Below are 27628 nucleotides of genomic sequence, written 5' to 3' on the forward strand. Positions count from 1 at the left end.
TTTCTTGACAAGAATGAATGAACACTTACTCTAATTCGAATACGCTGCTACACCTTCTCAAGGCTAAGCACAAGTTCTTGAGATCTTCGCCATGAAAATGATTACCTGCCAGGCTAGTAAAGAAGGCAAATCACCATTCAAGTGTCGATTAAGCCAGGTGGGTTTAACTGTTCTTATGCTAGGTTCACACAACATAGTGAACCCTAAACCTGGTTCAGAAAAGTTTTAGACTCTTAATGGTCTTCCTCAAAGCCAGTGACACATACAATGGTCTTTTCCTCCAAGCATTTAGAGGACCAAACTAAGCAGGTATTAACAAAGTGACTGTACCATATTTTCTTTGGTGCCATCTCCATCTGTTGACTTTTGTTTAACTGGGCATCATGAAAGTTGCAATTCCTGTAACAGACAAATGACAAAATATTATACAATGGGTAGAAGGAACCAGCACTGGATATCCAGCAATGTGATTGGTCAAATGTGGCTAGAAATCTGCTCTATAGTAGAGGACAGAAAGAATGGCCTTGAAGGTCAACGGAAAGACCCACTACCAAGGCAATAGTGACATCAAAGGAGCCTGGCCAAGAAAGAAACTTGAGGAAACATCTCAAATAAGCCACTCCTTGGTTCAGATGAACTGAGGGAGGGGGAAACACAGTGAGACTTGCAAAATTCTGTCACTATAAAAGGTAAAGGTAAAGGTTTCCCCACACATGCGTGCTAATCATTTCTGATTCTAGGAGCCGGTGCTCATCTCCGTTTCAAAGCTGAAGAGCCAGTGCTTGTCCGAGGACGTCTCCGTGGTCATGTGGCCGGCATGACTAGACGCCAAAGGCACACGGAGCGCTGTTACCTTCCCACCGGAGTGGTCCCTATTTTTCTACTTGCATTTTTATGTGCTTTCGAACTGCTAGGTTGGCAGAAGCTGGGACGAGTAACAGGCGCTCAACTCTGTTACGCGGCACTCGGGATTCGACCCGCCAAACTGTAGACCTTCTGGTCAACAAGCTCAGCATCCTAACCCACTGAGCCACCGCGTCCCTTCTGTCACTATAGGTTTTCCATAAAAATAGTCCTTATCTACATGTCATTGATTTCCTAGCCTGGTGTCAGGCGTGAAGAATCAGGACCAAACATTAAGTTCCAGTTAAGATGAACCACAAACCACATTTTTGCCTGCTCACAAAAATCTACTCAACTAACGTTCAGCACTGAATTGGTGCTAGATAAGAGTTGATGAAATTCAAAAGGAGTTAGGCCATTTCTAGCAACATCACAAGTCCAACTGATGACTCGCTTGACTCTGCCTGCTCTTCTCCAACTTCTGGTCTTCCTTGAAGATCTAACACATACCTTGACTGACTGACATCAGGGCCGCCTTTATTCGCAAAGGTCAAAACTGCAGTTTGTTGATCAACACTAGAGAGAAGAGAAAGAGTTTTACAAGATCATGCCTTGATGGCAAAGTTGACCAAAGGTCTGCAGGAAATAGTCTACGAAATAATGCATGAACACGTCTATGGAGATTCTCAGTCATCTAGGTCATGGTTGTCCCCAAAGGGCTTTTTCAAGAGGCAACTGGACTTTCTTCTTTTTCTTTGAAGACATTTCGCTTCTCATCTAAGAAGCTTCTTCAGCTCTGAATGGACTTCTGTCTGCAAGGAATATAAATCCTTCCATTCCCCACCATCCACTTAGAGCTGAAGAACCTTCTTGGTTGAGAAGCAAAACGTCTTCAAAGAAGAACAAGAAAGTCCAGTTGCCTCCTGAAAAAGCACCTCTGGGACATATGCATGGACACAATGTTCCATGCATCCCCACTTCTAGTGGCAAGGAAGTTCCAGAAGCCCAGTGCCCATCCAGATTTCATTCCCTTTAAAGCAGGCTGTTCTATACGGGTAGTCCTCAACTTATAACTGTTTGTTTAATGACCATTCAAAGTTACAATGGCATTGAAACTAATGAACTAAAATCAGGCCTTGAACCTATGACCATCATAGCATCCTCACAGTCATGTGATCAAAATTTGAGTGCATGGCAACTGACAGTTGCATTGTTCTGGGGTCATGTGATCACTATTTGTGACCTTCTCAACCAGCTTCAAACAAGCAGTCAATGGGAGAAGCTGGATTTGCTTAAGGACTGCATGATTCACTTAACAACTGCAGTAATTCACTTAAGAATCCTGGCAAAAAAATTGTAAAATTGGGTGCAATTCACTTAACAGCCATCTTGCTTAATAATGAAAATTTACCCCAATCATGGTCGTAAATCGAGGATTACCTGCATTTGTTTTAGAAATAAACTGGTTCTGTATAAGCGCAAACATGCAACTCAAACTTTTCCAGAGAACATTCAACCAATCAAAAGTAGGCACATATAATAAAGCTAAAATGCTTCTGCCGCTCAACCTTCAGCCCCGAATTATAACAACAGCCATTTCTCTTAAAAACTGAATTGTCCTTTTCCTGATTAGCCCCAGGCATACCTGGCTTCCAGCTTCACAACATTTGGGCAAAGATTCACTGAGTCCAGGAGACAAAAAATGCTCTTAAGTGAGAGCTGGTTGTTGCTTAAACTGCAGAAAACCAAATCAGATCACAAGAAAGAGAGAATATCAGAAAACAGCAATAGCAATAAATGCCACATTAATATTTACTGATGGCTTAGTGCAGGGCTGTCCAACCTTGGCAACTTTAAGACATGTGGACTTCATGGCTGGCTGGGGAATTCTGGGAGTTGAAGTCCACACATTTTAAAGCTGCCAAGGTTGTAAACCTCTGCCTTAATGGAAGACAATAAACCAACAAAGGGATCACAGTCCAGGAGTACAACATATCTAAAGATTATCAGAGATTAAGATATATTTAACACAACAGGCACAACCATAACATGATTAGTTCAAGCTAAATTGGTCATTCTATCAGCCATCCAGATCAACCAGATCAAGAAATCAGTTAAAGCCACTTTTAATAGTTTTAATTAAAGGCTAAAACTACTTTTATTGAGATTGGCCGTAATAATATTGCAAGCCTGGTTGTGGTGTAGCACAATCAGTACCTCCTACTTAAGTTCAGTGAATTAGAGAGGTGTCTATCTGAGCCACTTCTGAATGGTTTTTTTTAAATAATATCCACTTCTGAATGTTATCTGGATGTTGTGGACTTAAAATATATTTTATTCCTGGTTGTCTTGGCAAAAGAGCTTCCATATCATCATCAAAATAATCTTCCTTATTCTCTATGCAAACCCAATTATTGTGCTTTAGCACCAATACTTTATGGCTTAGCATCTTAATTTATTGAACATCATAAGAACATAATGCCACTTGGGGTGTGTGTGTGAAAGCCCTAATAAGCAGGCATATACATAGAATGAAGGCTACTGCTAAGCTTGTAAGCTGCCCTGAGTCTTCGGAGAAGGGCGGGATATAAATGGAATTAAAATAAAAAATAAATAAAAATAAGAAGCAATCAGAGCAGACTCAGCTAACCTGTCATTATTGAGTCACATAATGTTCAGCCAGATGCATTCAGCAAGCTAGGTATGGAAAGAAATACAATATATGCTACTAAAACTCTCTGTCTATAACCAGGTAAAAGAGTGCATTGAAAGGCCACAATTTTTGAACCAAGGTACCTCAAATTTATTTATTTAAAAAGATTATATAGCTGCCTACTCACTCACAGTGACTCTAGATGATTTACAAGCAATAAAAACACAGTGTAGAAAATAAAAATAATTAAAAAATAGCCCCCCATCTACACAGTGTAGAAAATAAAAAAAAAATGAAAAACAATAACCCTCCAAATAGGCTAATTCATACAACGCATCCAAAATCCTGGACCAAGGGATTGAAATTTGGCAAACTTTATAAAATATTTTATGACATAAAAATGATCATAAGGCAGTTTATGACATAACTTCACAGGTCATAAAACGTTTCCTGTGGTCAACTTCTGATGTTTGACTGTGCTATACAGTTCAGCATGGGTTACTTTCGAGGCAGATGCCCTTCTGAATATCTCCCTGCATTCTTAAAAATCCAGATATATTAGAAGCTCTGCCATTTCTGAAGGCATTGAGGAATCTGGTAAGGAAATATCTCTGAAATGAAGACTGAACAGGTCACGAGTGGTCCAGAGTCTTCTACCGCTCCCCTCTACCAGAAACCAGGTTGTCTGTGATTTTGATGATAGTTTCAACCATCAAGAAATGCAACCATCGTTAGCTAAATTATTCTAACAAATTGGTCCAGTTTCCTTCTAAAACTCTGGTGATTCCATTGGTCGGCACAGGAAACAAACTTTCCCAAAGTAATCCGGCCCATGTTTAGATTCAAATATCGATTTCAGGAACAAAGAAAATTAGCACCTTTTATTTCAAGTCAGATGAACAACTGCAATGTATGGGTTGTATGTTCCTAAGTTTGCTGTTGCTTGGAGAGGTGGAGAATCTGTCTGGTCTTGACAACCTTGTGGACTAGCCCATGCAATGTTCTAGATAATGTTTTCTGAGGTTCTTCCTAGGTCTGAGAAAGTATCACTGGCTCAAGGTCACCTAGCTGTGTCTCGTAAGCTCCTGGCTCGCAAAATTCAGTTTGAACGTACTTTAGACTGCAAAGCTGGATTTTTTAGATTGGACTTACAGGTGGTCCTTGACTGACAGTCACAATTGGAATTTCCATTGCCAAGTATGACGGTTGTTAAGTGAGCCATGCCCAATGCAATGACTTTTGCCACAGCTGTTAAGCAAATCTCTGCAGATGATGATGATGATGATGATGATGATAATAATAATAATAATAATAATAATAATAATAATAATAATAATAATAATAATAATAATATTGGAAGGGATCTTGGTGGTCATCTAGTCCAACCCCCTGCTCAGGCAGGAAACCCTATCCCATTTCAGACAAATGGCTATACAGTCTCTTCTTAAAAACTTCCAGTGTTGGAACATTCACTGCTTCTGGAGGCAGGTTGTTCCACTGGTTAATTGTTCTAACTGTCAGGAAGTTTCTCCTTAGTTCTAGGTTGCTTCTCTCTTTGGTTAGTTTCCATCCGTTGCTTCTTGTCCTTGCCTTCAGGCACTTTGGAGAAGAGCCTGACTGCCTCTTCTTTGGGGCAGCCCCTGAGATATTGGAACACCGCTATCATGTTAAGCGAGTGTGACTTCTTCCACTGACTTGCTTGTTAGAAGCCAGCTGGGAAGCTTGCAAATGGAGATCATATGACCTTGGGATGCTGCAACCCTACATGTCAGTTGCCAAGCACCTGAATTTTGTTCACATGAGTGTGGGGAAGCTGCGACAGTCACAAAGGCAAAGTCTGATCCTACATCGCTTTTTTTCCAATACTGTTGTAACTTCAAGTGGTTGCTAACAAATATTTGTAAGTCAAGGACTACCTGTATTAAGAATCAAGTCAAATGTATTTTCATATCAAATGAAAAGGGCAAATTTTCAGAAGGACTTACTTCAGAGGACCCGATATGCACATCTGGGACACCACCGACATCAGCTTTCCACATCCTTCATCACCAAGTTGGTTATCTGATAAACTAACATGTTTCTTCAGGTTAGTAATTGACTGAAACATCTCTTTGTTTACAGATGCTTGGAAAGAATGGCTACCTACTTGATGTTAGACAGGTGGGGACAGTTCTGGAGAATGTCTACCAATTCCTCTGCCGTTTGTGAATCTATCTGGCAATCTTGCAATCTGGACACCGCAAGAGGAAAGCAGCAATCATGAATATAGGTTTAGTTGATTTCATTCATCATTTTTATCCCATTGCCCTGTCTGTGTCACATGAAACCCTTGCAAACCCAAGAGCATTATTCCTTATCCTGGGTTATTGTTGCCAATGTGGAAAGACACGGACCCAAGCAGACTAAGACAACAGCTAAATCTTGGCTGAACAGGATAACAGAGTTGCAAGGCACTTTGGAGGTCTTCTAGCCCAACCCTCTACTCAAGTAGGAGAGCCTATACCATTTCAGACAAATGGTTGTCCAATCTCTTTTAAAAACCTGCAATGTTGGAGCACCCACCACATCCAGAAGTAAGCCATTCCACTGACTGTTCTCGCTGTCAGAAAATTTCTCCTTGCTTCTAGCTTGCATCTCTAAGTTTCCATCCATTACTTCTTCTCTTACCCTCAGGTACTTTGGAGAATAGGTTGTCCCCCTCTTTTCTGTAACAGTCTCTTAAATATTGGAAGACTGCTGTCATATCACCCTTAGTCCTTCTCTTCGTTAGACTAGACCAAGGGTAGGGAACCTTGGCTCTTTTATGACTCGTGGACTTCAACTCCCAGAATTCCTGAGCCAGCATGGCTGGCTCAGCATGGCTGGCTCAGGAATTCTGGGAGTTGAAGTCCACGAGTCATAAAAGAGCCAAGGTTGCCTACCCCTGGACTAGACATATACTTGTCTAGCATTGATTTACTGAATCAACCATAACTGGGTAAAATCACAGATTGGCTTAATACAATTCTACAATCTGGTGTCCGTCAAATGTTGCATAATCTTTGTCATGCCCTAGCTAGCAAGCCAACACATCTGGAAGGTGTAAAGTTAGAGGTGGCTTTGTGAGAGCTATAAAACTATTGATGCCTCTCAACATTAGTCTTAGAAAAGTCTCCTAAGACTATCATGGACAACCAAGAAAACAAACTGATGGGTCATTGGACAAATCAACCCAGAGTTGCCCCTTGAAACACATGCAACCAGACTCAAATTATACTACTTCGGATACATTATGGAAAAACCCAGGTCTCTGGAGAGATGTCAGGAAAGATGGAAGGAAAGAGAAGGAAAAAAAAGAATACAGAATAATAGAGTTGGAAGGGACCTTGGAGGTCTTCCAGTCCAACCCCCTGCATGACCAGGAGATCCTGTACCATTCCAGACAAATGGCTGTCCAATCTCTTCTTAAAAGACTCCAGTAATGGAGCACCCACAACTTCTGAAGGGAAGCCATTCCACTGGTTAATTGTTCTCACTGTTGGAAAATTTCTCCTTAGTTCTAGGTTGCTTCCATCCATTATTTCTTGCCTTGCCTTCTGGTGCTTTGAAAAATAGGTTGACCTCCTCTTTCTTTGTGGCAGCCTCTCAAATATTGAAATAATGCTGTCATCATTTGTTTGGGATGGTATAACAGGGGCTGGGGGATGGAATAAATACAAAACCTCTAATGTTCCTTCCAGCCCTATGGTTTGGGGTGACCAAGCAGCAAAGAGAACAGACTCGGTTACAGCAGCAATGGGGACACCCTTGGAAGACTTAAAGGACCCAGTTATGGACTGATCATCATGGAGAAAATCTATTGATGTGAAGACTAGAGTGGAAAACAACTTGGTGACACATAATCAATCAAAAACAAATATTCCAAAATAATTCTCTTTCACAGGAATTGCAGAAGAGGCCTATCGTTTATAGATGCTTCAGGAATAATTCAGAAATGCATTTTGAATCTTGTCCAAGTACAGACCTAGTACTTTTCTGTTGCTCTTCAAGTTTTTATAGGAATCTTGTTAAGATATGTAATTTAATAGCTGGAGGAGTAAAGGGTTGTACTATGAGTCAGAACAGTGAATTGGTTGAAGAGAGTTGGCTGCTACCTGAGGCAACCTAAGTGGTGATTGACTGCTGTGAGTGTAAATGGGGAGTTTCGCTCTTTCCCGCCTTTTTCCTCTGTGTGCTTTGTAAGAATTTACCTCAGGTTGTTCCTGCTGTATTGATTTACCTGAAGATGCTCTTGTTTGAGGCTTGAATGGAAGCCTGAAAATTGACTAGCTCTTTTAATGAGCAGCATAGTGGTGTTGGTGTTCATATATCATCTGAAGTCACTTTTCTGAATTATTTTTCAAAGGTGTACATGTTTGGGCTGTATTGTCATAAAATCCTAAGTTAAAAAACATATGTATACATCATTGTTGTAAATATGATGCCTTATAATTTTATTGTATTCTCAAATAATTTTAAGGTACAGGTTGTGTCTCCCTTTTTTTTAACTGCTTCATGTGTTAAAGTCCCTGGGTTAGTTCTTTAAAACAACCACACATGTAAAAAGACAAATTGGATAATTTTTTTTAAAAAAATGTACCATCAATAAATTCTGTTATACAGATATACTTACTGTAAAATTAAACTTCTGGGTTTGGGAGCAATTTCTTCTTCCTTAATTCCCAAATCTTTTAACCTGAAACCATACAGTAAATATGAGCTGACAGATAAATAGATAGCTGGATTCTGACGTTTATGCTGGTTTATGCAAAACTGTTGGGCGTACAAAGAAGAAGGAAGAAAGAAATTAAATATTTATATTATTTCTAGGGCTGGTTTTTTCCTTCTTTTTAACATTTATAAATAATAATATAGTAGAGATTTTGCCATTTACACTTCTTTTTATGTCATGAAAACAAATTGTTGTACCCCTGGAATCTCTTACTAATGTTATACTGAGCATTACTTGTATAACTTCTGTCCCATTAAAACTTCTTTCCATTGTCAGTCTGCCCTATGTTGCAATTTCTATCTTTTGGACTTCTTTACACAATTAACTACGGCCATTTTTTCTTTAAAACTAATTAGTTTCAAAAATTACTGTGAAGCAAAATAATAGAATAGCAGAGTTGGAAGGGACCTTGGAGGTTTTCTAGTCCAGTTACCTCGTCAAGCAGGTGACTCTACCCCAGGGGTAGGCAACCTCGGCTCTTTTATGACTCGTGGACTTCAACTCCCAGAATTCCTGAGCCAGCCATGCTGGCTCAGGAATTCTGGGAGTTGAAGTCCACGAGTCATAAAAGAGCCGAGGTTGCCTACCCCTGCTCTACCCTATTCTGGACAAATGGCTGTTCTTCAAAATCTCCAGTGTTGGAGGCAAGCCAGAAATTTCTCCTTAGTTCTAGGTTGCTTCTCTCTTCGGATAGTTTCCATCCATTGCTTCTTGTCCTGCCTTCAGGTGCTTTGGAGAATAGGACCCCCTCCTCTTTGTGTCAGCCCCTCAAGTATTGGAACGCTGCAACCACGTCACCCCTAATCCCTTAAAAAATCAGTTTCTCACCTAGGTTCCTTTGGAGAGACGTTGGCAAGGGAGATTATTAATATGCTCTTCCTGGAAATAAGCAGTGGAAAAATAATATATGAGTTTAGTTTTGCTACCCCGTCCAACAAAACAGCTTCGTAGAATAGTATTAATGAGAGTTGCCCACAAGTCCAGCAATCTGCTATTTACCTAATAGTCAAGAGATAAAGAAGATCTTGTTTTAAGACGGGGAAAAAAAAGAATTCTAGTATCATTTTTCTCTTGCAATCTTTAACAGTTGGTACCTTATTTGAAGGCTGGAAACTTTTGGACAATTTGCAGCTGCTCTGCTAAAGGCCAGCACGGTGCCCACGGACATCTTGTTGTGGCTTAAACTGTTTAAAATATAATACATTTAGTGTTACAAAACCATGGCAATTACTTGTTAAGCAGAAAAAGCCATCCATGTTCACCCATGTGCAAAGTTGCAGAGATTAAAATCACAATCCTTTGTTGACCATCCTAGTTTTTTTCTATTTTATGAATCAGACACTTTTATCTTAAATGCAAACTATGGTTTTGCATGGCATCAAGCCACAGTTTGCTGAACTATGTTTTGAGATTGTGTTCATGCATTTCATTAAGCCATGATGTGATAGTTGCTTTTGTTTTAGCTGGTGGACGAGCCCCGTCTTTTATAAACCATTGTTTATGTTTAAAAGGTCTGCTGCCTTGAGCAGGGCGTTGAAGTGGAAGACCTCCAAGGTCCCTTCTATGTTCTACGGCAGAATGAGCTACCTGTTCAGCTAACAATAATTAACCTGAAATCTAAGCAAACTGTGACTAAATGGCACATGGAATTAAAATTTGAATAAACCGTAATAGGCACAGCTCATTCTGCAAAACACTGCACCATTCCAGAGGACCAATATGGTGCAATGATTAAGGTATTGGACTAAGATCAGGGAGAGCAAATACAGTCCAATCAACATACCTCACAGGGTTGTTGTGAGGAAAAACAGGAAGAGTGACTACTGGGATATAAATGTAGTAAGTAAAATATGGGGATGTCCACTTATGTAAATATTGCTCAGGAAAAAATATTTATACTGTGTGTGTCGATCAGAAGGTCGGCAGTTTGGCGGGTCGAATCCCGAGTGCCGCATAACAGAGTGAGCGCCTGTTACTCGTCCCAGCTTCTGCCAACCTAGCAGTTCGAAAGCACGTAAAAATGCAAGTAGAAAAATAGGGACCACTATGGTGGGAAGGTAACAGCGCTCCGTGCGCCTTTGGAGTCTAGTCATGCTGACCACATGATCACGGAGACGGCCTCGGACAAGCGCTGGCTCTTTGGCTTTGAAACGGAGATGAGCACCGGCCCCTAGAGTCGGAAACGACTAGCACGCATGTGCGGGGGAACCTTTACCTTTACCTTTATATGTGTATTGATAAAGCTGATTGTCACAAGGCAATTTTAATGACTTGAAAGGTCACGATTTCTCAGAATGGTTGGTCAGACATGAGCTGCTATATTAATAGACTCAGAAGAGGATATAGACATAAAACGTGTTCTGTCAAAGACGGAATATGGCTGGCTGGGGAATTCTGGGAGTTGAAGTCCACACTGCTTAAAGTGCCAAGGTTGAGAAACATTTTGTACTATACTTACTCCATTCTCTTTAACTTTTCCATGGTGGGAAATATTTCTACCAACTTGATCATGTCCTGCTCCTTCAACCTGTTGTCCTGCAAACTGGAATATAGCAACTGATTAAAATATTAAGGTCTCTGATTCATGGTCAGGCATTCCACTGCTTTACCCTTTTCCCTAAATGAAAAGGTTTAAATTACTTTATTTCTTCCAGCTGGTGACAGATAGGAAAAACTCGAATGAGATCTTCAAATCCTGGGCTTCTAAGATTTCCACCAGATAGCCTGAAAATGAAAAGTGGCATTGTTGTAATAGAGACTAAATTCCACTTTCCCACAAAGTATACAAAAAAACTTGATTCTGTAATTTTGACGGACTGCAATACCATACTGCATATGAAGTCATGGCTTGTTTTAATCATGGTTTTTGGAATTAGCCACAGGACTTTATTGCATACATGTCACATAATATAAGTGTGTCTTTTCTCTGCTGAGAATTAGGAGAAGGAGAGAATTCCTAAGCTGAAATTGATATTGTGCCTAGTTCTCAAGACTCGGCTTCCATAGATTATAAGAAGTAATGACTAGATATTGACCTTATATTTCACACAAAGCACAGGTATACAGGTAGCCTTGACTTATGACCATTTGTTTGGCAACTATTCAGTTACAACAGCATTGAAAAAAGTGACAACTGGTCTTCCCACCTATGTCTGTCACAGCATCTCTTCATTTTGAATTTTAATCATAGAACTGAAGAGATGCTCTGACAGTCTTAAGTGGGAAAGCAAATTGTCACTTTTTTTCAGTGCCGTTGTAACTTTGAATAGTCGTTAAACAAATGGTCATAAGTCAAGGCTACCTGTATACCTGTGCTTTGTGTGAAGTAAGGTCAATATTTAGTCATTACTTCTTATAATCGATGGAAGCCGAGTCTGAGAACTAGGCACAATATCAACTTTAGCTTATGAATTCTCTCCTCCTAGTTCTCAGCAGAGAAAAGACACAGTTATACTATGTGACATATATGCAATAAAGTCCTGTGGCTAATTCCAAAAACCAAGATTAAAACAAGCCATGACTTCATATGCAGTACGGTATTACAGTATGGTATAATGCAGAGGTCTTCAAACTCGGCCCTTTTATGACTCATGGACTTCAACTCCCAGAATTTCTCAGCCAGGCATGCTGGCTGAGGAATTCTGGGAGTTGAAGTCCATGAGTCATAAAAGGGCCGAGTTTGAAGACCCCTGGTATAATGTGACCTTAGAGAGATGCTTACTTAAATGTTGTCAGGTGTTTGATCTTAGGCAAGGTTTTGGAAAGGGCTCCTGCAAACTCACTTCCATATTGCCTGTTCTTGAAGCTACAAACAAAAAAAAGCAGAAGGTGGATGTGATTAAGAAGCTACCAGTCTTATTCACAGAATCACAGAATTATAGGGCTGGAAGGGACCTTGGTGGTCTTCAAGGTGGGAATCTTACAAGATAAGTGGTCTTCAATTCTTTTGGGCTTAGGAAGACCTATTGCATGGTATCTGCCTAATGACACTTGCAAATGAAAAGATTGCCACAATCCTATTTTATGCACACACAAATATACTGTATAAAGACCCTTATCTTCTGAGTTTGATGGTTAAGTTGGCCTTCGTCTCTCACCTCAAGCTCTGTATATTTTCACAACTGCCCCAGATGTCCAAATAGTCGTGTTCCAGGGGGCACCCAACAAAATCCAAGCACACGCCATGAGGACTTCCATTGATGAGAAAGGCTAAAGTCACCATGTCAAAGGGCATCAGCCCAACGTTTCTGAACTGATATTTGAAATTTAACTCTTTTGCAGTGTGCTGTGCTAAGCAGATGTCTTGTGTCTCGTACACACAGTGGCACAACTCTACTATCCTGGGTCCTGTTAAATTAGCAACTGCGAGTTTCTGCAATATCTCCTTGATGATACTTTGCCGTTCCTGAATCCAGACCTCGTTTCGCCCAGCTAAGGAACAAAGGAATTGTCTAGACTCTTGAGATGAAAGGCCAGACAAGAAGATATGGTAGTTCTCTGCAAAGGGCAATCTTGTTTCTTTCTTCAGAATCCACTTTGATCTCAAGGAGAAGTTCTCCTTCAATATCTTGCAATCTACTGATGGGCTTGCCATCAGGAAGAGAGCTGCAAAGAATTCTTGAAAGCTAAAATGAGCAAATGTATAACCCATTTGTACAGGGTCCTTGCCCATTTTAACCTCAGATGCCAAAAGAAGACCAAAGTGACAAAAAAAATGTTTCACGTGTTCTGGGACCTCTCCAGCATCAAAAACTCTTTTCTTCTCCTCAAGGCCCCTGAAGGCCAACTCACACAGATCTGCAAGGGTTGCTTGATATTGACCCATGTCCATTTCATTCAAAGTTCTCCCACCCTGATGTTTGCAGATGAAGGTCTGGAGCATTGTGGTGTAAAACTGGGTCCTGGTTTGAGGAAGCTGGACATTCTCTGCGTCTTCAAGGAACAAATGTTTGAGGCAAGTGCAGATAATGTGACACATCACAGGAATGTAACACATGCTCAAGAGTTTGCCATTGTCGTTCAGAAGAGCGAGGGCTTGCTCTTTCTGCAAAGGCTCTTGGAAAAAATAGCTGACATATTCCTCAACTTTGTCACGGTGGAATCCCCAGACTTCTGCTAGCAGAATGGTACCCTTGTCTAATTCTGCAGGGAGTAGCTTTAGCCGGCTTGTGATCAACACTGTGCAGCCTGTCAAGAGTTCTCCGTGGCAAAGATCAGCCACAAGTTCAGAGACAGAACGAGGCATGAGAAGATCCGAGAAGGAAGTGAAAGGAGTGGGTGGGTGGTGAATGTTCTCCACAAACTCATCCAGACCATCCAAAATGACCAAGGTCTGTTGGGCATTCTCCAGGAGGAATTGAAACACTGTGTCAGGGTGATCTGGTTGGAGGAAATATTCAAACAAGAGTTCTTGGAGAGTTAGTTTTCTCTTGGTGATGAGGTTCAGCTGCTTAAACTCGAAGAAGAACATCAATTTGAACTGAGGAAGGGCTCCCTCGGCCCACTGCTGACAGATCTGATGAACAAAGCATGTTTTTCCCATTCCAGCCTTGCCCAAAAGCAGAACAACCTGGGTGATGCCCATCTGGACACTTTGGAAGAGCTCGGACAAGTTCACCATTGGGTTGCCGTGGTCCTTGAATTCGTGTGGGGACATTGGTTCCTCTTTGATCTTCTCAGTTCCCACCTTCAACTTGGATGCTTTGCTTTGATGGATGACGAGGTTGACAAACTTTTGGCTGAAAGCCAATGGCTCATCTTTTGTTTCTGCTGCCTCTGCAGAGCGGTTAATTCCAAACTTTCTAAACACCAAGCTGAGGATGTGTTGACGGTATCTTTCAGCAGCATCTGGGAAAGACATTTCAGGTATAACCTGATGGCAATATTTATACAGGTAAAAGGCAATAATTGTCCCCAAACATTAACTGCAATGCACTTTCCACAAGAATCTTGGAGGGCTGATATAAAAACAAATCCATATGAGCTGAGATTGCCCTTGTAGACAAAAGGGATATTGAAACTACAGCTCACGTCCTACTATACTGTACCTTCTATAGCGGGGGTCTTCAAACTTGGCCCTTTTATGACTTGTGGACTTCAACTCCCAGAATTCCTCAGCCAGGCATAATTCTGGGAGCTGAAGTCCACAAGTCATAAAAGGGCCAAGTTTGAACAACCCTGTTCTGTAGGTAGTCCTTGACTTACAACAGTTCCTTTAGTCACGTTTCAAAGTTACAATGGCACTAAAATCCCCTGACTTATGACCATTTGATGCACCTTACATTTAAAACTCCCTTTTTATGACCCAGAGAGAGAGAGAGAGAGAGAACGAGAGAGAGAGATGCTACATCAGTGCGCTCTCAAAAAAAACCCTTTTGTCTTCAAATCCAAAGGGTTGCACTGCTGTTTTGGGTAATCACAGTATACAGGTAGTCCTTGACTTATTCATTTAGCCATTTTTGAAGTTAGAACATTGAAACTCAAAGATGCTTTTTCAAGAGGCAACTGGGCTTTCTTGTTTTTCTTTGAAGACATTTCACTTCTCATCCAAGAAGCTTCTTCCGCTCTGACTGGATGGTGGGGAATGGAAGGTTTGAAAGAGGGGTCAAAGAGGCCATCTATGTCAAAATTGAACAGCCCTCAATCAACAGAGGGGGAGGGATACAACATTCTCTATCTCCAGTCTACAAGACAGTCCCTTCAGCAGTTCCAAGAAGGCTCCCCACCCATCTGCACCACTCAGGTGACCCTGAGGACAAAGATATGCCTCCAAGTGGCCTCAACAACTCTCTAAAAGAATGCAAATGACCAGCTGTCTGCAAGGGGTATAAATCCTTCCATTCCCCACCATCCAGTCAGAGCTGAAGAAGCTTCTTGGAAGAGAAGCAAAACGTCTTCAAAGGAAAAACAAGGAAGTCCAGTTGCCCCGTGGAAAAGCATCTTTGGGACAACTATGATCTGGATGAGTGAGGATCTCCATAAACAACATTGAAAGCGGTGATTTACAACTGGTCCCTCCATCCTGTCACAGCATCCCTTGACCACATGATCAAAATTCGGGCGCTTGGCAGCCAATATGTATTTATGACCGTTGCAGCATCCCAAGGTTATGTGATTGCCATTTGTGACTTTCCCAGCTGGCTTCCAACAAGTCAGTAGGGGAAGATGGACTTGCTTAACGACCATGTAATTCACTTAAAAACTGCAGTAATTTATTTAACAACTGAGCTGAAACAGGCCATAAAATCAGCCAGTCACTCTATTAACAACTGCCTTGCTTAGCAACAGAAATCCTGGACCCAATTGTAGCCGTAGGTCGTGGGCTACGTGTACAGTTAAAGCAACCTGAAATTAAGAGTGCTGGTAAAGCTTCTTTAAAATAATCTTGGGAATTGTAGTTTGAGTCAGTTTTTTTTAAAGGAGGGTATTTCAAATTATTCCAGAACTAAAAGGTAAAGGTAAAGGTTCCCCCGCACATGTGTGCTAGTCATTTTCGACTCTAGGGACTGGTGCTCATCTCTGTTTCAAAGCCGAAGAGCCAGCGTTTGTCTGAGGACATCTCCATGGTCACGTGGCTGGCATGACTAGATGCCAAAGGCGCACGGAACGCTGTTGCCTTCCCACCGTAGTGGTCCCTATTTTTCTACTTGCATTTTTACGTGCTTTCGAACTGCTAGGTTGGCAGAAGCTGGGACGAGTAACAGGCGCTCACTCTGTTACGCGGCACTCGGGATTCGGGATTCGACCCGCCAAACTGCCGACCTTCTGATTGACAAGCTGAGCGTCTTAACCCACTGAGCCACCGCGTCCCAGATTCCAGAACTAGAGAGTGGCAATTAATGGACTCACTGAAAGAACTTCTTTGCATTAAGAAAGGGCGCAGAGGCTCCCTAAGCCCTGGATTCCCAAACGGTTACAGATGTGGATGCTCAAAAGGAGCTTTTTTTTCTTCCTCAACTGGTCACTCACAGCTTTTGGACTTACAAAAAGAAAGAAGGAATAAGAGGGTTGGACCCTAACCTACCGAGCTGTTTCTGCTTTGATTCTTTCCCATTGTTGTTGGAGAAATTGCTGAATGGACGGCGTCTTTCAAGCTCTGCAAAATGGGAGGTGGGGAAAAGGGGGAGGGAGACAGGAACAAAAGGAAAAGAAGAAACAGGGGTGACATGATAGCAGTGTTCCTGTATTTGAGGGGCTGCCATGAAGAAGAGGAGGGGGTCATGTTATCCACCAAAGCATCTGAGGGCAGGACGAGAAACAATGGTTGGAAACAGATCAAAGAGAGAAGCAGCCTGGAATTAAGGAGAAACTTCCTGACAGTGAGGGACAATTAACCAGTGGAACAGCCTGCCTCCTGAAATCGTGGGGGCTCCCTCACTGGAGATTTTAAAGAAGAAGCTGGACAGTCACCTGTCTGAGATGGTATAGGTCCTCCTACCAGAGCAGAGGGCTGGACTAGAAGACCTTCAAGGTCCCTTACAGCTCTATTCCATTCTAATGCTCCTTCATAGGGCAATTTTGCGTATCAATACATCAGAGGCATTGACCCAGGCGAATAAAGGTCTTCTGATCAAGTGAAAAAGCTGGACGTTGTTCATGTGGTGATGGACATTATCTTGATTTTTTTTGGCCTCCCCTGGCAATGCAGGGAGTCCTCGACTTGCAACAATTCATTTAGTGACCATTCAACATTACCACAGCACTGAGAAAAGTGACTTATGACCGTTGCAGTATCCCCGTGGTCACGTGATCAAAATTTGGACACATGCCAAATGGCATACATTTTATGACGGTCGCAAATCATGGGACGGGTCATGGGATCCCCTTTTGCGACCTTCTGAGAAGCTAAGCCAATGGGGAAGCCAGATTCCCTTAACAACCGGGTTCCTAAGTTAACAACCACAAGTGATTCACTTAACAGCTGCATTACTAACTTAACAAGTGCAGTGATTCACTTAATATCTATGGCAAGAAAAGTTGTAAAAGGAGGGAAATTTCAGTTAACAAGTATCTCACTTAGCAACAGAAATTTTGTGGTCGTATGTTGAGGATTACCTGCATCAACATTAAATCTGACGTTAATGTTAGTATAAGGTTGTTTCAATTCCACAATTAATGCTAAGTATGTCATTGATAAAGAATTGCAGAATGCATCGATTTATAATACAAGAAAGGCTTTGATCGCGAAGCTTAATAGTTAACTCTAAATTAACACTGTGCTGTTATTTATAAAACTGAAAAGAGAGAGAAAAAAAGAATAATAAATGACCTTACTTCTCGAAGTTGATGGGACGCAACCTTTCTGGTGATCTTGTCCTTCAGATACACTGCCTAGAATAATCGAGAAAAAAGAGGTTAATCTTGCATCGGAGACCCCTTAGGTGTTTTCCAAAAACAAAACGTGCTCATATAGCCAGATAAAACAATACTCAAAAGGTAAGGGATCTTCTTGAAAGGATCTGTGTGTGTGTGTGTGGGGGTCCTTTGGTTACCCAAAGGATGTTTTATGATCAATTCCACCTTTTCTAATGGTCATTTTGGAGCTGTAACAGGCAACGCCATACAGCTATCGTGTATGTATGTGTATGTATATATATACAGGCCCCGTGGTGCATTGCACCATGGCGCGAGCAAGCAACAGCCCCGGCGTGATGTGCCACATGGTGTCCGGCTGCAAGTGGCCACAAAAAAACTCAAGACAGCGGCGCAACAGGTGTCAGAATGTGGGAGGCCTGGCTGCAGCGGTCCTAAAGTAAGCATATACTTTATTAGGCACATGCATAAAAATCATTTTCAGGATAGGTCTCATTTGCGGGGAAACATGGTAGTCCTTGACTTATCATTGGCCATTTAGTGACCATTTAAAGTTCTGGTCCTCCCACTTACAACCATTACAGCATCCCCACGGTCGCGTGATCCAGATTCAGGCGTTTGGCAACCAACATGGATTTACGACCGTTGCAGCAACCCAGGCTTGTGGGATTGCCACTCGTGACCTTCCCACATTGCTTCCAACGAAGTCAATGGGGAAGCCTTAACAACCATGTTACTAACTTAACCACTGCAGTGATTCACTTAACAACGGTGGCAAGAAAGGATGTGAAACAGGGTAAAATTCACTTAACAACTGTCCTGCTTAGCAAGGAAACGTTGGACGCCATTGTCGTCGTAAGTCGAGGACCACCTGCATCTATCCCCGGAGCTACAGGACTTGGCGTGACTCAACCATCCTTCACCTTCTTGAGAGACGCTCATCAGTATGATCTCAAGCTCCATGGGGAGGCTGCATTCGAAACAGACGCTCTGGATGAACTTTCTGAAGACCTCGGGATTGGCGTCCACATCTCTTAAGACCATGTCCAGGATCCGCAAACGCTTCGTCTTGAGGTCTGGCACCCTGTCGACAAAACTCAGATCGTCCTGAGACAGAAGCATCTCAGCTTTCTTCAGCACCCACTCTGAATGGTCACTTAGGAAGTCTACTAGCTGTGGCCAAACTCTTCTGAGGACGCTTTGGCGTTTTGCACCATCCATCTGGAAGACACAGAAATTGGAGAAGACTAAAGGAAGCCCCCAGATCTTCGCTTTACTGCTGACAAATGCCGCTCTGGATTAACCTTTAAGCCAGGGTTTCCCAACTTTCCAACCTGGCTTCCAACAAGCAAAGTCTGGACTTCAACGGTTGCTGGGGAATTCTGGGAGTTGAAGTCCATACGTCTTAAGCTGGCCAGGTTGGGAAAAACTGCACTAAGCAAAATAAGGCCAGCTTAAGGCACCAAGAGCAGCGGGCACAACTTGTTTAACAACCCAGCCTGTATTTATGACGGTTGCAGCGTCCCAGGGTCACATGATCACCATTTGCTACTTTACCAGCTGGCTTCCGACAAGCAAAGTCAATGAGGGAAGATAGGTTTACTCTAATGGTTGCATGATTCACTTAACAACTGCAGTGATTCACTGAACAACCATGGCAAAAAGGTTGCAAAATTGGGCACGGCTTACTTATCAGCCAACCCGCTTAGCAACTGAAAGGCTTGACCCAATCATGGTTCTAAGTTGAGGACTCCGTTGTCCCTTTTTTTTAGTGCCAGAAACTTCTAACATTCACTAAAAAAATGGTTGTAAGTCAAGGACGAACTGCATCTCATCCAGCTGGCACTTTTTACAGACCGTCCCAGCCAACTATCCCTTCTTACCACCATCATCTTGCAAATTCCTCTGTCTTCAGCTGTGTTGTCTGCAACTCTCCAGAAGTGTCAAGGGGTGGACTCCATGTTTTCTGTACATTTTGGGGGCCTCCCAGGCCCCCTTGGTTACTTCCAGAAGATCATCTCGCTGGAGGCCATCTCCTGCAGGATCAAATAAAGGGCATTTTAATCCCAGCATTCCAGCAATGTGGTCCTTTCAAACTGCAGTGCAAACCGCCTACCCTAGTCTGATGCCATCCAGATGTTGAGGTTAGGCACCTCTGGACTGGGGGATGTTAGGAGCTGCTTTCCCACCATCTCTGCAGAGCACCGATTTGGGGAGGCTGACTTTAAGACCGGTGGTGGCACAGTGGTTAGAATGCAGTTAGGCAAGCTAATTCTGCTGACTGCCAGCTGCCAGCACTTCAGCAGTTCGATCCTCACCGGCTCAAGGTTGACTCAGCCTTCTGTCCTTTCAAGGTCGGTAAAATGAGGACCCAAATTGTTGGGAGCGCAATATGCTGACTCTGTAAATGACTCAGAATGCTATAAAACACTATGAAGCGGTATATAAGTCTAAGTGCTATTGCTATTCCCATCCATCCCTCCATCCCTCCATCCCTCCATGATGCGCAGTGGTTAGAATGCAGCATTTCAGGCTGACTCCCTGCTCACTGCCAGCAGTTCGATCCTGACTGGCTCAAGGTTGACTCAACCTTCCATCCTTCTGAGGTTGGTAAAATGAGGACCCAGACTGTTTGGGGCAATTATGCCGACTCTGTAAACCGATTAAAGAGGGCTGTAAAAGGACTATGAAGCAGTATATAAGTCTAAGTACTACTGTATTGCTATTAAACCAGGAGGCTGATTGACAGGAAAGAGGAACTCAACACTTACAGTATGTAAGATTAAAAATCAGAGAGAAAAACAAATTAAGGCAGCAAACAGTCATTGAGGGATCGATATACCCAGATTGTGAAATGCAGAATGTGGGAAGGATGAGACCCCGAGGGCCTGTCATATTAACTTATTAGCAAGATACAGGTAGCCCTTGACTTACAACAATTCAGTTAGTGATCATTCAAAGTTACGAAGGCACTGAAAATGACTTATGACCATTTTTCACACTTATGACCATTGCACTATCTCCATGGCCATGTGATTAAAAATTCAAACTTGACAACTGACTCGTATTTATGACGGTCACAGTACCTTGGGATCATATGATTAAGTTTCGGGACCTTCTGTCATGCGAAGTCAATGGGGAAGCCAGATTCACAACTGAACAATTGTGTTACTAACTTAATGACTGCAGTGATTCACTTAATAACTGGGGCATAAAATGGGGCAAAACTCACTTAACAAATGTCTCACTCAACAACAGAAATTTTGGGCCCAATTGTGGTCATAAACCGAAGACTACCTGCATTATGGGTTTTTGCAAGTGAGGCATGAATTACCTTCAAAAAAATTACTAGCTCAGGGTTGAAATGCAGGGCTGTTGGTGCTCTCTGAGCTTGATGGATTTCTTGTAGACATTTCATTACCAGACTAGGTAACATCATCCATTTACTCCATCTTAATTACTCTGTTTGTGGTTTTGCTGAAATTAGCAGTCAGCACCACCTGCTTTGACATCTGTTAGCAAAGGGCTGAGGGCGCTTACTACAAATGCTTCATATGTAAGAGGTGGCAGGATGTGGGTTTGTGGCTGAGTAATTTTGCACCTGGGTTTGTTACTGGAACAAGTAATGTGGCGTTTAGCTTAAGTTGTGGTCAAGAACGTTTTGATGTTGGATACGCTGTGCACCATTGGAGTACCTACAGATACACTTTTTTACACTACGTCTTTATATAGTTTTCTAACTTTAAAAAAAGGATATTTTTTAATTATTATTTTTTATTACAGAAATACCTATTCCCGTTACGTGCACTTTTGGAATTGATAATGTGATGCATTGCGGGGCTATATGTTTTATTCAGAGTAAGAGATTATATTATACAGTTGCAAGAAAAAGTATGTGTACCCTTTGGGATTATGTGGTTTTTTGCATGAATTGGCCATAAAATGCGCTCTAAACGTCATGTAAGTCACAACAATAGAAAAACACAGTCTGCTTAAAATAATACTACACAAACATTAGCTGTTGTCATGTTTTAATTGAAGATAAGATGGAAACATTCACAGTGCAGGGTGGAAAAAGTATGTGAACCTTTGGACTTAATAACTGGTTGACCCTCCTTTGGCAGCAATAACCTCAACCAAACGTTTCCTGTAGTTGCAGATCAGACCTGCACAACGATCTGGAGTAATTTTGGACCACTCCTCTGCACAAAACTGTTTCAGTGTAGCAATATTCTTGGGATGTCTGGTGTGAATCGCTCTCTTAAGGTCATGCCACAGCATTTCAATCGGGTTGAGGTCAGGACTCTGACTGGGCCACTCCAGAAGGCGTATTCTGTTCTGTTGAAGCCATTGTTTTGTTGAATTACTTGTATGCTTTGGGTCATTGTCCTGTTGCATCACCCATCCTCTGCAGAGCTTCAGTTGGCGGACAGATGGTTGTACGTTTTCCTGCAAAATGTCCTGATAAACTCTGGAATTCATTTTCCCATCAATGACAACAATCCGTCCAGGCCCTGAGGCAGCAAAGCAGCCCCAAACCATGATGCTCCCTCCGCCATGTTTTACAGTGGGGATGAGGTTTTGATGTTGGTGTGCTGTGCCATTTTTTCTCCACACATAGTGTTGTGTGTTTTTCCCAAACAACTCAATTTTGGTTTCATCTGTCCCGGTTTGAAGTTTGCAAAAGAGCACCTGGATGTTCCACAGCACTACTGGCAAAATATACTGTTTCCATCTTATCTTCAATTAAAACATGACAACAGCTAATGTTTGTGTAGTATTATTTTAAGCAGACTGTTTTTCTATTGTTGTGACTTACATGACATTTAGAGCGCATTTTATGGCCAATTCATGCAATAAACCACATAATCCCAAAGGGCTCACATACTTTTTCTTGCAACTGTATATCGCTGCTGCTGTTATTTGATGATTTGGTATGCATATCTTTACACTTTTATATCTTTTTCTTTGGTTAAAGAGCCATGGTGGCGCAGTGGTTAGAATGCAGTACTGCAGGCTACTTCTGCTGACTGCCGGCTGCCAGCACTTCGGCAGTTCGATCCTCACCGGCTCAAGATTGACTCAACCTTCCATCCTTCCGAGGTCAGTAAAGTGAGGATCCAGATTGTTGGGGGCAAAATGCTGACTCGGTAAACTGTTTAGAGAAGGTGTAAAGCGCTGTGAAGCGGTATATAAGTGTAAGTCTAAGTGCAATTGCTAGTGCTAAACTAAAGCGAGAATGTGGACGTGGACCTGGGGACCCCTGACCTACCACTAAGGGAAAATTTCCTGACAGTGAGAACAATTAATCAATGGCATAGCTTGACTCCTGGGGTTGTGAGTTTTTCAAGAAGAGATTGGGCAGCCATTTGTCCAGGATGGTCTCCAATCTTTCTGGCTTTGTGGACCAGCGAGAAGGGGGAGAAAAGGGAACGGTTCCGCGCGAATGGCGGGTCAATGTACACACAAGGGTGCAGCTCCATTTGCGCGAGTGGTGGGCACACACACCGCAGCTGGCACAAATGGAGCTGCACATGCACTCACCCAACGCTTCTGAACAGGCTGCAGCCCGGTTGTTGGGGACCTCTGGTATAAGGACTCCTGCCTGGGGCAGAGGGTTAGAATAGAAGACCTCCAAGGTCCCTTCCAGTCTTTTATTATTCTGCGAGTTAATCACAGCCGCACAACATGAATTTGCATCGCACATACTCAGGGCAGATACGTAGGCTTCAAAAAGCAAAAATGTTTGGAAGACGTTAGATGACACTAACTGTATGCTGGATCTCTTTTTTTAAAAAAAAACTTGTGGCTGTAATATTTGAAAACAAAGGTCTCAAAACGAAAGCAGCGGGACTGGAATTCCCCAACCTCAAGGCCGTGAGGGCCTAGTTGGAATGCCAAGATCAAATGGAAACCTAACTCGAACTTCACTTTCTAGAAATGGGCGACTAGATGGTGCCATCAAGCTTTGTAAATTTAGGTATTTTCCACACGAGAACGGGTTTCTATTTGCTAGCACAAGAGCAATTATAAAATTTTTGAAAAAAAAGAAAGAGAGATAGAAACCAACCTGTGGATTTTGCAAGCTTTGCTCAGTTAATTCATGCACGCCAGGGAGAACTTTCGGCCCCAAAACCTCTAGGGCACCCTTGGCTCTTTTATGACTCGTGGACTTCAACTCCCAGAATCCCTGAGCCAGCCACGCTGAGGGGAAAGGGAGAGGTTTCCAAGCTGAGCCATGCTGGCTCAGGAATTCTGGGAGTTGAAGTCCACCAGTCATAAAAGAGCCAAGGTTGCCTACTCCTGCTCCATGGTGACTTTGGCCCAGTTGCTTTCTCTCCACACACTCTACCTCACAGGGTTGTTGTTGTTGTTGAATGGAAAATGCAAAGGAAGGAGTGCATGGAATACTGCGTTGCCTTCCTGAACCAAATGTGGAATATCATCAAACAAGCAAATGGATCACTGTGGAACGTGCTCTCCATCCCATTTCAAAGCTTTTTCATAGCTTCGGCAGCCGCCCCTGGGCTCTAGGGCAAGCGTTTATTTAATTACTTTCCTCAGCTATTTTACTTAAATAAACTTGCAGGGGCATTGTTAGAGGAGAAATTTAAGAATGATACAGTAATTTCTTTGGAAATCAGTTAATTATTAAAATACATTCTACAAACCCTTCTCCCCAGACCGGTTGGTTCAGTAAGTGAAGTGTGTCTGTTTGTGTATATCCCACCTTCGTTATTTTTACAAATAACCCAAGGTGACAGACATATCCAACACGTCTTCCTCCTCCTATTTTTCCCACAACAACAACCCTGTGAGGTGGGCTGGGCTGAGAAAGAAAGACGGGCCCGAAGTTACCCAGCTGGCTTTAACCCAAATGTTGTAAAAACACATTGGTTGCCAAGTGCCCAAATTTTTCGGAAGGGAAGGGAAAAAAGGAGGGAAAGAGGAAAAAAGGGAAGGGGGATAGAAAGAGAGAGAGAATAATAGAGAGAGGGAAGGAGGGAAAAGAGAAAGGAAGGGGAAGAAAAAGGAAGGAAGAAGAAGGAGGAAGGGTAAGAAAGAAAATCCTTATTACGACAAATCTATAAGAGCACATCCAGCACACACTTAACCGCAGCCCAAACTGAGCTTAACAGTTACAGACAGTCCTCGACTTGCAACAGTCCATTTAGCGATAGTTTGAAGCACTAAAAAAATGGGCCTTATGACCATTTTTCACACTTACGACCATCGCAACATCTCCATGTCCAAAAAATCCAGACGCTTGACTGTTTACCAACTTAACAACCGCAGCAAGAACAGCTGTAAAACGGGGGGGGGCAAGGGATTCACTTAACAAATGTCTCGTTTAGCAACAGAAAGTTTGGGCTCAGCTGAGGTCGTAAGTCGAGGACTACCTCCTAATACTTCCAAACAAGAGGAAGAAGGTTAGTTTCTTCATTTTCTCACTTTCTGCAGATTAAACAAGCAGGCCTATCAAACGACAGCTTAGATTCCCTCCTTACCTTTGAAAACCACCCGTGGGACTTTAGCCCCATTTCCCTCCCCGCAGTCTCCTTCCTGGTCCTCCCCCACAATTTCTACTCCGATTTTCTTGGGGTTATCAGTTAAGCTGAGCAGGCCAAGGAGGACACGAACAATTTAAAAGAAGGAGGCATGTGGCAAAAATTAAAACTATTTAACTTCCTTGGCATCTGCCACAAAAAATCACAGCAAAAAGCAAGTATTTAGGCCTACACGTATAAACATTACCCTACTTTTTCCAGCACCAGAAAGACTGGATTTTTTTTTCAGTTGCATTATTTTTTTTTCTAAGGAGGTCATGTGCTAGTAATAGTATAGAATCAACAACCACACACTTTTCAAATTTCGCCAGAGAAATTACGATAAATTATATGATCTCCAGACTCCGGTGACTGTAGCTTTGAAGGGGCTGGATTAAAGCTGACAGATAGAAATCAGGAAATAAATTAAATAACGTAATTCTAGGCTCTCAAGTCTGTCAACAAATGAAGGAAAGAAAGCAGCAGACAATTGACAAGGTCACACAATACAGGAGGGCTTGACTGACTACAGTTGTGAAAACAGTCCAAAATAGAATTTAAAAAAAACACCCTGAAATTACTCAAAAGCCAGAACAATATTTGTTGTTAAGGCTATGCTTGCCCAACGGGAGAAATAGTTCTCCTTTTGCCAGACATCTGGGTATTCTTGTAATACTTTCACTTTTTTTGCCTTCCCGCCATCTTTTTCCTTGAAAATCAATTGCTCTCAAACAATTCTGCACGGCTTGCTGACCCCATACCGCCCTCCAACCTGGATCTACAGTATTCTAGGCCCACAAGTAAATCGGCCCAAGGAGTAAAAGCAAGCAGAGAACATCCGCGGGGAGAGGTCGAAAGATCGAAATGGCATCCACGACTGCGGGATTAAAGCCTTGCATTTTTATTTTATTTCTTTATTTTTATTTTTTGCTGGCCAAGAAGGGCAGAGCTTTGATTCCACAAATTGTGGCCATTTTCACTTTCCTGCCTGCCCCACCTGACTCCCAGGTTTTGATTTGCATAGGAAAGCAGTCAAAGCAAAGAGCCTTGGTGGAGCAGTGGGCTAATGCCTCCTTAAAGTAACACCAGCTGCCTGCAATTAGTGCAGGTTCGCGTCCCACCAGGCTCAAGGTTGACTCAGCCTTCCATCCTTCCGAGGTAGGTAAAATGAGGACCCAGATTGTTGGGGGCAATTAAGCTGACTTTGTAATAATGCCGCTTGGGGTGTGTGTGTGAAATCCCTAATAATAATTATATACAAATATAATAAATAAATAAATAAATAAATAAATAAATAAATAAATAAATAAATAAATAAATAAATAAATAAATAAATAAATAAATAATAAGCAGGCATATACATAGAATGAAGGCTACTGCTAAGCTTGTAAGCTGCCCTGAGTCTTCGGAGAAGGGCAGGATATAAATGGAATTCAAATAAAAATAAAAAATAAATAAAACAAAGCAGAAGCCCTGAAAGAAAGAAATGCTGGATATTCCAAATTACACTGACCGGAGGCAGCTTCCCCACAGGTGCCCGCTAGCAATTCTCTTTGCAGGTGTGTAACCCCTTGCTTGGACGAATGCTGAAACAAGCTTTTTATTTCACACACACACACACACACACACACACACACACCCATCTCCAACCCCATCAGACAAGACAGACCAGGCTCCTCTTCCATAACTCTCTGCCGGCTAGGTTAGAGCGCAGGTAGGCGCGCGAAGCCGAGGATCCGGCAGCGCGCAGGCAAGAGCGCCCCCTGCCGGCCGCCGAATCCTCCCGCTGCAGCGCGTCCTGCCAGCCCAGAGCGCAAAAGCGCCCGCCGGGCGACCCCGGCGCGAGAAGGGGGACCCCGCGGGCGCTTCTCGCCCACCCACGCACCCCGAACTACCTTCGGCGCGGCTGCAGCCCAGCTCGGCTCTGCTCCGGCCGCCACCAGGCGCGAGACGCCAGGCGCTCTGCCCCGTCGGGAAATGCCCAGCCGCCGGAGCCCCGGTGCGAAAGCGAAAGCTCTACTTTGGCATCGGCGGCGGGTCTACAAAAGAGGCAGCGCTTTTCTGGGAAACCATGTGCTTTCCTCCGTGTCAGCCGCAGAGGGCAGGAGCACGGGGCGAGGGAGGGACGGTCGCTCAGATCAGCTCCAATCTGGAGAGGAAAGAGAGAGAGAGTGATAGAGATGACAGACAGATAATAAAGGTGAATAGAGATGACAGAGAAAGAGAGAGAGAGAGAAATGATAGATAGATGATTTATTTTTATTTTTTATTTTAATTCCATTTATATCCCGCCCTTCTCCGAAGACTCAGGGCGGCTTACAAGCTTAGCAGTAGCCTTCATTCTATGTATATGCCTGCTTATTAGGGCTTTCACACACACCCCAAGCGGCATTATTACAAAGTCAGCTTAATTGCCACCAACAATCTGGGTCCTCATTTTACCTACCTCGGAAGGTTGAAAGGCTGAGTCAACCTTGAGCCTGGTGGGATGCAAACCTGCACTAATTGCAGGCAGCTGGTAAT

At 42.7% G+C, this 27628-nt stretch overlaps 1 protein-coding gene across 1 annotated transcript in view; it reads right to left on the minus strand.

Annotated features, from left to right (window-relative positions):
- The window catches only part of NLRC5 (NLR family CARD domain containing 5), a gene marked incomplete at its 3' end in the record, with an annotated part of 42090 nt that extends 14994 nt beyond the window's left edge, over positions 1–27096 (minus strand). Inside the window, exons 1-15 of the mRNA XM_083370226.1 lie at positions 27001–27096; positions 19442–19594; positions 18452–18779; positions 17520–17576; positions 16230–16380; positions 12344–14080; positions 11968–12051; positions 10887–10970; positions 10705–10788; positions 5643–5726; positions 5482–5565; positions 2489–2578; positions 1354–1419; positions 331–399; positions 30–113 (exon numbers count right to left, since the gene is read on the minus strand). Coding sequence (XP_083226352.1) covers positions 30–113; positions 331–399; positions 1354–1419; positions 2489–2578; positions 5482–5565; positions 5643–5726; positions 10705–10788; positions 10887–10970; positions 11968–12051; positions 12344–14080; positions 16230–16380; positions 17520–17576; positions 18452–18779; positions 19442–19450 — 3011 coding nt within the window. The 5' untranslated portion in view covers positions 19451–19594; positions 27001–27096. The remainder of the gene's footprint in view (positions 1–29; positions 114–330; positions 400–1353; positions 1420–2488; positions 2579–5481; positions 5566–5642; positions 5727–10704; positions 10789–10886; positions 10971–11967; positions 12052–12343; positions 14081–16229; positions 16381–17519; positions 17577–18451; positions 18780–19441; positions 19595–27000) is intronic.
- Between the last annotated feature and the right edge of the window lie 532 nt (positions 27097–27628).

This window comes from Vipera ursinii (genome assembly GCF_947247035.1).
Source record: "Vipera ursinii genome assembly, chromosome: 10".
Classification (NCBI taxonomy): Eukaryota; Metazoa; Chordata; class Lepidosauria; order Squamata; family Viperidae; genus Vipera; species Vipera ursinii.